This window comes from Buceros rhinoceros, unplaced genomic scaffold, assembly GCF_000710305.1.
Source record: "Buceros rhinoceros silvestris isolate BGI_N320 unplaced genomic scaffold, ASM71030v1 scaffold21144, whole genome shotgun sequence".
NCBI lineage: Eukaryota > Metazoa > Chordata > Aves > Bucerotiformes > Bucerotidae > Buceros > Buceros rhinoceros.
Window position 1 is genome coordinate 35,703 of NW_010408011.1, and position 10,600 is coordinate 46,302.

Here is a 10,600-nt window from a genome sequence, read left to right on the forward strand (position 1 = left end):
GGGGAGAGGAAGGAAAGTGCTGTGAGCAGGCTCCTTCGTCCCGCACAGGCAGCCATCCTCCTCTTCCTCTCCAGCCTCTCCTAGAGCCCATCTCCATCTTCTCCCTCCTCAGCCAGGGCTCAGTTTGGAAAACCCAGTGAGGCAGATCTGGTGCTTCTCTGGTGAAGCAATGGCTGAAGGAGCTGCCCTGTTAAGAAAAGATGAAGCCCTCCCTGAGATTTAACCCTGTGCAATGGGTTTTCCATGGGCTGAGAGCCTGCAAACATCCAGTTTCAGCAGCTCTGCTGACACGCAGTCACTGAAGCACGGTCAAAGCCCTTCAACATTTACGCACAATGACCATATCCATCATCCAACTGCTTTAAGGAAGAGAAAAACTGCAAATGTTTCACAGAGAGGAAACGTGGAAAATACTGATCTGAAAGGAGGGATGGTCACATGAGAGCTAGCCCTGCGAGAAATAACAACTCAGACCAGTAAATCGACATGAAGAACTTCACCACATTGACAAGTTACTATTCTTTTTTCCCTCCATGTGGCTACCGTTCACATAGATCAAGAAAACAAGCAGGTAACAGGCATCGAAAGCTCCCAGGTCTTTCAGAACCAGTTAAACTGCTTGCTTTCCCCATCAGAGCTGATATATGCAGCATCCCTCTTTCCTCAGCTTCACCCTGTTGCACACATGCTGCTTTTTTACAGTCGGCAGAGGCTCCACTGACTCTCGGTCAGGCATTAAGCCTTCTCCTCCTCCAGAAGCACTGGTCTGGCAGCTGGTCCAGAGCATGAAGGGAGCCTGTGAGATACGAGCACACACTGGCAAGCCTCCAGCCACCAGGCACCAGCAGTTAACGTGTATCTGATGGACAGGAGGATCACAGCTCATGGGGGAAAGACCCTTTGCTGCAAATAAAAATAAATGCAAGAGAAACACGCACCCAACCAGCCCTGTGCAGACTTCCCTCGCCTCTTATCTCCAAAGCTGTTATCTCCATTTCCACAGGGAATCTGGAGTGGCCCTCCACTGGAAAGCCATGGACACATCACCACTGTTGTCACAGGGGACCACAGTCAGTACCCAGCAGCTCAGGGGAGTTCTGACCTGCACAGAGAGTCCCATATCTCAGAGGCCACCCTGCCAGGAGGACATAGCCACAATTTACAAGTGGCACTCTGGCACTCCTATCTTCTCTGAAGGTAAGCCACAAATGCTCTGAAATCCAGGAGAAGCAAGCTGTCCTGTTTTCATACAAGGAGGCTGAGCATATTAAAGGCATTTCTAAGACGAGGGCACAAAGGTGTTATTCACTCCTGGCTGCTTGATTGGGCTGCATTGTATGATTTGACTTAATACTTCCCACTTCCTTCATACCAGGAGCAGCTACTGAAATATCAAGAGAGAATTTTGAAGGTAAAAGTGTTTTAAATCGAAAAGACCGATAAATGAAGAAAGTCTAACTAGACGGTGACATTCTAACATCAGGCTTAGAAATTGCCTGATGAGTTATTGCTCAAAGGGGCTTCAAGAGATCAGCTTGGGTCACTAACAGGGACACTAACAGAGGATGGGCAATGGGCAGCTCAGGGGAGGGCAGCACAGCTAAGGAAATGTGACAGTGTATTTGCACCCTAATCCTTCCTTCTCTGTGCCCACAGTCATCGCTTCCACGTGCCATTTTGTGTGCTTTCACAAAGGGGCCAAAGCTGTGCATGTGCAAAGTGTGTTGCTCTGGTTTGCCCTTAAAGCTTCATCACATCCTACCTCCAGCAGCATGAAACCAAACAGCAAACATGTGATTTGGGCCCTTTTTTATGGAGACAAGATCATAAGGCACTGTTGCTTCTTCAGCTGGAGCTTTCAGAGGGGAAAACCTGTTTCAGCCACTGACTTCAAATGTGGATGGAGAACCAAGTCACAAGTCAGCCTGGGATGCTCAGGGCTTCTCCTTCTCATCTTCCAAAGAAAGGTTAGCCCGCTTCGACCGCAATGCAATGCTAACAGCCTAGAGGACGTAATTCCCCCATCAGATAAATAATTGATCACCCTGTGTGCTGCAATTACTTCCCGAGTGGGCAGGTCTCATAAGGAAATGATGAATCTTCCACATTTCCAAAAGAATTTATTTAATGAAAAGCTGCTGTAACTCATTTTCTCACCGTCCTCCCTCTGCCCAGAAACTGGCACTAATTTACAGGCAAAGAGACAGATTTATCTGCTATGAAATGGGCTGATCTGGCAGGAACTAATAACAATCCAGAACTAGGAAGGTGTTATGGCTGGATGGAGAAACACTTCTCAGCACCGTTAGCCTGAAGCTCTCTTAAACTGTCCTGGTCCAGAACAGCGGGAAGAAGACAGCAGAGGCAGTCAGGACAGCACTTACTGGTACTAACCTGACACGGTGAGTCGGGCCTCCCGGCTGAACTTCACGTTAGCGATATTGGTAGCGACACAGTGAAAAATCCCACTGTCTTCTGCCCTCAATCCTGTGATCTGCAGGACCCCCTTGGGAAGCAGCGTGTACCTGCAGGAAGAGAAAAGCAGAAACAAAAACTTACGAAGCAGGACGTGATGTGAAAGCAGGTGGGGCAGGCTGGCTGCCTGCACCCCAGGGCAGAGGCACCAGGACCACCCCAGCGTTGCAGGCTGAGCCTGCGTGTATCACTGCATCCGTTCTTCATCTTTCTGGATACTGGAGCTCTGTTCTTCTTCTACAGCAGGATGTATTCCTTTTCCTTATCTTCTGATGCATCCTTGAGAAAGGATGGCTTTTGTTGGAAGGCTACAAAGTAAATGCTTCCTATTTAACCTGTGGCAGAGTGTCTGTGCGTGAATACAGCTGATGTGGGAGTTATCACCACAGTGACCACGGACAAGCATCAGGGGAAGCGCGTGCTCCATGCTCCCAGCTCCAGGACTCATATCCATGTAATCTTAAAACCTCAAACGCCTGGGAAGGCGTGTTTAAAATAGATATCAATAAATATTTTCTCTATTTAAAAACCCAGGTACATGTAAATCACGCATGCACACGCACCTATTTGTATACACACATTACGGGTTGCTTGGCAATCACATGTCTAAATTGGCTGGTCCTAAGTCATTACACTGCTATAAGTTAATAATCCATTTCCACCTGGAAGATGAAGAGTATCTTTTTCCCTATCAGCAAATGGTTAAGTGTCTATAACCTGCTCCCCGCACTGGGTTCCAAACATGCGGCTCGGTGTCGGTGGCAGCGTGACAGCAATCAGTTTTACATGTCCCGACGCTGATTGCAATCTCTCCAGGACTTTAAGGTGCCCATTGTTTTGGATGAATTATACCACAAGAAGCCTTCATTTTTGTTAACAATCTGCCCACAGCATTAGAAGATTCAATTCCAAAGCTATTATTCTGCCTTCAAAGCCTCTAAGTGCAAGACTCGGCATACAAATTTATATACACTTCATACGCAGAAATGCACCAGGCATGATTAATGCAGAAATACAATTCAGTTAGAGGAGCGACCCGCATCACCCAGGCCCGCTGGTGTCGGAGATTAATCTACTGAGCTGACAATAAAAGCCTTCCCCAGGAACCTCACTCCCACAAAAAGCCAAATCTGTTCAAAATCAGGACACTGAACATAGAGAAACTGCTCCAAGTCCATGTTTTCCAAGCCTGGGCAAGCTGCCTCCCATGGTGGAGAAGCAGAGAGGATAAACGCAGCTTGGGGCATTCTTGGCTCTTCAGTCTCAGAGCTCCTTGGCCCTGGGGCATCCACTGCTGGAGAATACAAGTCCTGGTCACACTCAAATCCCTGCCACAGCTCTGGCCATCTCCACCCCTGTGACCCTGAGCTCGACTGGAAAGGGGCAATAATGCATGAGGGACTTCAAAGGGACTTCACCTGTCCTGCAACAACTCATCAGGATGGACACAAGCATCACACCCACTTCTGCACCCTTTACTTCTGCTGATACCACCTTGGAACAGTCACCCCGCTCTGCCACATCCCCAGTTTAGCACTCATGTGAAGAAGGAGCCTTCAGAGAAGATCAGGTTTAACAAATCAACTCTGTGCAGGGCTAAAAAAAGCTTAGATGAAAAACGCAAGGAGAAACAAAAACTGACAGTTGCAGTTTTCCACAGCAGAGTTGGGCCTCTTGGGTCCTTCAACTGTAAGTTCACCATAACGCTGAAAAGGTCAAGCATTGTTCCAGCCCTTGTGTTTTCTCCTGCCTCCAAAGAACCTAACCACGTTCTGCTGCAGAATTGACATTTTTAAGAATAGGGGCTTGCAGGAAAATATTTACAGCTTCCTGGTCTCGCCTGTTCCCAAAGCACGAACGTCCATTTGTGATCGAGGTGTGCTGCCACCCATTGTCTCCCACCATTGGCTGTGTGGCTCCTGAGCTGCAGCTGGGACCGCTGAAGGCTGCCAGCACAGAGCACGCGTTTCCTGCCACCTGTCTTCCACCGGGCCCCACCACTGCTCGGAAGATCAAACCATGATGAGGGATGTTTCCGATGCAAAGGGAGCAGCCTGTCAAACGCAGGAAGCGAGGACGTGCCGTCCCAGGTCTAGGCTGGGGAAGGGGGGCAGCTCTTCAGGAGGACTGCATGGGAAACAGCAGCTCAGGGCACTGCAGGATGCTCTCCGGAGATCTTCCCTGCCACCACACACAAGCAAGTCCACCTGGGAAGGAAAGTCTTGCAGCTACCGTGCAATTCAGCACCTGCAAGAGTACGGGACCCACATGAAAGACCCAAAGTCATGGATCTGGCTCGGAAAAAGATGCACGAAATGGAGCCAGGGAGGGATGATGGATGTCAAAGCTACCCCGGCTCTGCTAGGATTGCCGGGTGAGCTCTTCATGCTGGAAAGTCAACCCGGAGGAGGGCAGATCCTCTCAGAGAAGGTTGGTGCAAGCCCTTGCTCCCTCCAAAATTACCTAGTGGGGTTTATCTAACTCTCTTCGGAGACGCAGAATTTCTGCACAGTGTTTGGCCAGAAGGAGCCCAGACAACCCACAACATTAACTGAAAGAGTCTTCCATGGCAGAAACACTGGCCAAGGTCCTCAGCTCAGGTTAGTTGTGTCCTAGTACAACCGTGAGAGCAATAGCTAGCCTGGCCACCTGATCCCACCTGGAGAAAGGACAGAAGTACATAGCTTGGCCGTGTCCTACCTTTCATTGTCTGTGTTGACTGGTACACGGTTCTTCTGCCAGAGGATGACTGGCTCAGGCAAGCCGTGGATCTGGCACTGGAATCTCGCTACACCACCTTCCTCCACCACTGCATTCTGAGGGTGGATGTGGAAGTCAGACATCGCTGAAAGACAAAAAGAGAGACAAAAATATTCACATGTGAGAAGAGTTCCACTGCCAACAGCTTCACATGACCTACAACACCTTGATTGGGTGGGAGAAGACCAGAAGGCTGGTTTGCAGCCTAACCTTCTGCACGGGGAAACAAGACCAGTGGCAAGTTCTTGCTATACGTCTGCCTCTGCACTCTGAACTGATTGACTCAACCAGGAAGGGAGATAACTCCGTAACTCACATCCTCCACAGCCAGGTGTACAGAGACAGCGAGATACACAGACACTTGCCAGAGATCATTCTCAACACCTTCTGCAGGCTTCAAATCCAAGCTCACATCCAAAAAGAGAGGTCTATCCTTTCTTTTGCTGCCAGTGTCTTATCTGCTGTATACACCCTTCTGATGTGCTTGACTCCTTGACTCCTAAACTCGTTCTGCTTAAATACCTTGACCAAAAGAGCTCCCAGATACCCTCGTAAACTTACAGCCCTTGATTTCCATCTGTTGGGTAGGAGGCTCCAGCTCATCACATACTCTGTCTTCCAGCATCACAGAAGAAACGCACGCTGTGGAGCAACAGGCTTCAGCCGACGGAAAAAGTGGCTGCCAAGAGCTCAGCAAATCCAAGCTTTTGGGGTTGGGACCACCCGAGAGCAAACGACAAACCTCAGCGTGCCCACACAGGATGAGTATAGCCCAGCCCGCTTCAGCACAGCCACAGCTCTAACCTTTGTGTGGAAAGACTCTGGCATGCTGTTAGAGCTACATAAATAATACAGTAATTATTACTATTAATTAATTGGAAGGTGCTGCCTGTTGACTCTGCAATAAACATATTCGAAGCTAATAAACATCCCAGTGGTTATTCAGCTCATGATTCATTTATAGTGCCGCATCCGCTGGAAGATCTCTCACATTATCATACAAAATAAACTCCGAGAGAGCCTCCTGCTCCGCCACCCCAGCCCGATAATACCCCTCTGCCAGCACGAAAGCCTCGTCCTCTTTTACATGCATCAAGCGTAATGAATGTACCTCTGCGAAGGAACAAGCTGCGTGTGTGTCAGGGCAGCTTAATCACTCATCTGCAAACTCCAGTTGGGCTCAGGCAGATGGGAGATGGCCATTAGCAATCATACATTAAATATGTGTTGCATTAACCCGCGCTGCTCCCGCAACCACTGCTCTCAACCCGCTCACTGCAGATTTGTTAAGCCGATTGAGTGACACGGAGCAAGCTGCGGCCCTGCATGGCTGTGGGGTTGGGAATGTTTTGAGGCCATGAGAATGGCGGCCAGCCCTGCGTTAGGATGCACCGATGCGAGCAGGACTGGGAGGTGGCTGGGCAACGCCCCAGCCAAATGGGAACACACCAGCATGAGGTGAAAGATTATATTACATTATATTACATTAAATTATACTATATTTCCCTTTCCCAGTTTGAAAGCTAATGCAAATATCCTCTCTGGTAAAGGATGGAGCCCAGTGGTGCAATGGCAATTCACCCAATTCACCCAAATTTAGCCTTGAAATGAAACTGCTCGTGGCACAGAGCGCTCAGCCCAGTGGGAAGGAGTCCAAAGGCTGCGGAGGGGGGTCTCCCTCCGGAGAAGATTCCCCTTCCAAGGTGGGATGTTTCAACAAATGGGGGTTCCAGGGGTGCCCACGGCAGGAGGGAGCTTGCAGAATATTTCAAGGTTGGCATTTGGAGACGCAGGCCAGGGCGTCTTGCAGCCAAAGCTTATGAACCCTCACCAAGAAATGAATCCAAGAATTAATGAGAATGACACAAAGCTTGTTAATAAAGGAAAAAAGAAAAGAAGAGGGGGAAAAAAGCAGATTCAGCTGCCTGCAGGACAATTCCTTTCAAACGTACAGATGCTGAGGGCTGAGGTTTCTTGGTGGCTGACAGGGATGGTAAGAAGCGGGAGGTTGGAATGAGAATAGACTTGGCTCTGCGGCTGCAGAACTCCTTGGCGTTCCTTTATTTCAATAATATCACCTCTTATAGGTAAAACTGCAGCAATAACCTCTACTCTTAAAGACACTAGTATTAATATTTATCATGAATAAAACATGGAAAGTTATAAATAATTCAGTTATGAGGATGTTAAGTAAAACACTACTCTTCAACGACCCTGTAATGTGGCTTTGAAGCACAGTTTTATGTTAAATGCCTAGGAAACACTGTGACCCTTGCCAAGACCAGCTGGTTTGCAGAAGATGCATTAAAAATTCATGCACCGAGCTACAAAATGCTATTTTTAAAACAGGTTTACGAGTTTATTTACAGTTGCAGAGAAAAAAGCTCTTGTAGCATCTCCTGTAAAACGGCAACAAAACTTGAAGGCGAGTGATTACCTGGGATGCTGTTTTTAGCCTGGAAATAAATCACTGGGTGTAGGGAGAGGAGAGGGGTAGGAGCACAACTGCTTTACAGGGCATCGCTCAGAGGAGCTAAATCTCTGCTGACTCACATGAGGTTTTTATATACGTCCCAACCGACCGTAACAAACTCATAGAGTGGAGTCCTTGCTCCTATTTGTCACTTTTCTTTCAGCAGCAAACGCCAGGACCCCCGTTACGAGCCAGGTGCTATTGTTTTAGCCGCCACCAAGAAGAGCTGCACACCAGCCTGGGTGGGGTTGGCCAGCGGCCAGGGAGCTGCATCTCATTTCTGTGCTAATGGCCATCAAAATTTTAAAAATAAATACATGCAATCACAATATTCACCCATGAGCTCCTGAGAGGGGAGGGACCCTCTAATCCACCTGCTCGCGTCCTCAGTCGTCCGGCAATGCAGCATCCACGTGCCAATGGAGGGGCTGGTGCTGCTCCAGTCATCAGATAGGCTGAGTGCCACCCTGTCCCGTTAAACTTCCCTCTGCCATCTCCACATGTAGCAAGTACCATACACATACACGGTGAGCGTAGGGCAGTCATCAAGCCGTAAAATCAGACCAAATCACGCACACACTCATTGCTTCATATTGATGCTCCAAGCCACAGTGTCTCAGAGCCTCTGCTATCACCACCCCTGGATTTTGGCCATGGCACAGATCAGTACAGGGTGAAAGACAAAACCAAATGGGCTCACAGCAGATGGGGGATCGTCCTAGCCATCCTCCCATGCTGCAGGCATGGGTGAGCCTCCTCCCAAAGACATTGGGCAAGGCTAGATTCAGGCTGAGCTGTCTACAGCCACACTAACGCAGGGGGGAGTTACTCTTCATCGTTTCTTCCTCCATGTTGTACCATGAAGGACTTCAACTAGGATGAGGTTGGATCACAGGTGAGGCTCTTCCCCAAAGAGAACCCCATGTTTGGGATCTCCCACCACCTAACCTTCACCAGGATGCAGTTCCTGAAGGCACATCCTACAGACACAGCAACTCGTATCCTCATCCATATTCACAGAGGATTTGTTCTGGTAAACGAATTTGCTGGGTCTCCTCTAATCGAAGTGCAAACGCGCTCTCCATCCTAACAGGCCCCGTGGAAAGGCCAATGGAATAAAAATGAAAATAGGTATCGAGTGAAATTTTCTTTACTCCATGAAAAACTAAATTGAAACCATTAGTGGCCGATCCTTTTTCGCTCAGTACAGCATTAGTGCTAAGCTAGAGATTGACCTAGATTTGATATAGAAAAAGAAAACATTAACTTGGTATGTCAAAGCAAATCCCAGGCCTGTTAGAATCATTAAAACGCAAACATTATTATCAACTGCAGGCACAAGGGGAGGAAGATGACTTGAAAGGTTCAGTGCCAAACCTGGTGTTAGGAGAGTATTTGGGAAGCCCAGTTTTACAATCCCACTGCTTTTTGCTTTTAAATTACACATGATGAAACAGATACAAGTTGGCTCTGGCTCAAGGGGATGCTGGGGAGGAGCTGGCCATCCTCAATGCCACTGACTCCAGGTAGTCCACAAGCAAAGACCCTTTATCCACATTCCTGCCACCACACTGTAAAATTCAGAGCTCTTCCAGTGCAGGCACGTGGTTAAAATGCCTCAAAGCTGACATAGTACAAGGAACAAGAGTTTAATGGGGACATGCCTCTAGTATCTGGGCTCCCAGATGTCCCTGCCAAGGAGAGCAAGATCCATTAGCTCCATTACAACTGATGGAGGTGAAGTCTGGGAGGCAAATAGGTTGTCCAGTGTAAGAGAATAAGCCATGGGCAGAGACAACTCCTTCCAAGAGTGGCTCCATCCTGATGCTGAGTTTCATACTGATTTTTCCACCTTACCAAGAAAATGGAATTTCCCCTCGGGTCAACAGAGGTTGGGGTCGTTTTTAAAACACAATGACCACTATGCCAATGAACCCCAGACCTAAAGCACTCTCAAACCAGGCTGACAGCTCCAGCAGAACCAGCCCTCAGTAGCTGTGAGATTTCGTCCTTTCCAAACCAGAGGGATTACAACATCCTCTTCCATTCCCTCCTGGCTTAGCAGACCTTCACCATGAAGTTAGCAACCTGCCAGGGAATATTCTCAAGGAGAACATCAGGTGAAGGCTTAGCAGATACAGGTCTCATATTTGCTCCCCTTCATACTCTGGAAATGAAGGATTTCCCTGGCAAGAAAGAGACAGGGGCGTACGGACACCACAAATCCATCCTCTCCTCTCTTCCCCCTGCTTTCAAACAGGGACACTTGCCCAAGACTTTAAAAAGAGACACTGAGTCTTCTTTCCTCCACTTTTTTTTTTTCTAAAGATGCAATTTTATAAAGATAAAACCAAAAAGCCTACGTCACAGCAGCCTGGTGGCTACTCCAGCTGCAGAGCAGCCTCCGCGCCTGCGAGCTGGCCCTGCGTGTCTAATGGTGCTATTGTGCAAGGCTGTTGCTGAACTGCCATGAGCCCAATTTTGAATGCAAGTTGCTTTGTGCATAGTGAAGCGTGAACAACAGCGCCGCCCATTTATCTATTTAATTCTCCAGGAGTAGCAGGAGCAGGGGCCTTCGCTCACAGCTAAAGGGAAGAAAAATCGCCTTTCTCTCCACTTTGGAGAGGGAGGGAAGTATTAAAGACCAGCCGTGCCGCTTCCAGCACAGAGGAAAATCCGCCCTGTCCCTGAGCGCTAATCACGGGGGAAAATCCCAAATCACTATTGTCTGTGCTGGGCCTCAAAAGAAAACGGGCTGCGAGACTCAGGAGAGCGCGAGGCAAGGAAGACATTTTGGAGGAATGTAGCTCATTTAAGAGGAGCCAAAATATGTGGTGAGATGCGAGGGGGAGGAAGCCCCATCTTACTCTGAGCTGGGCAGACACAGAGGGA

At 48.5% G+C, this 10,600-nt stretch overlaps 1 protein-coding gene across 1 annotated transcript in view; it reads right to left on the reverse strand.

Moving 5' to 3' along the window:
• The window catches only part of IGDCC3 (immunoglobulin superfamily, DCC subclass, member 3), a gene marked incomplete at both ends in the record, with an annotated part of 88,548 nt that overhangs the window by 35,696 nt on the left and 42,252 nt on the right, over positions 1–10,600 (reverse strand). Inside the window, 2 exons of the mRNA XM_010134734.1 lie at positions 2,395–2,525; positions 5,176–5,320. Of these exons, the coding sequence (XP_010133036.1) occupies positions 2,395–2,525; positions 5,176–5,320 (276 nt within the window). The remainder of the gene's footprint in view (positions 1–2,394; positions 2,526–5,175; positions 5,321–10,600) is intronic.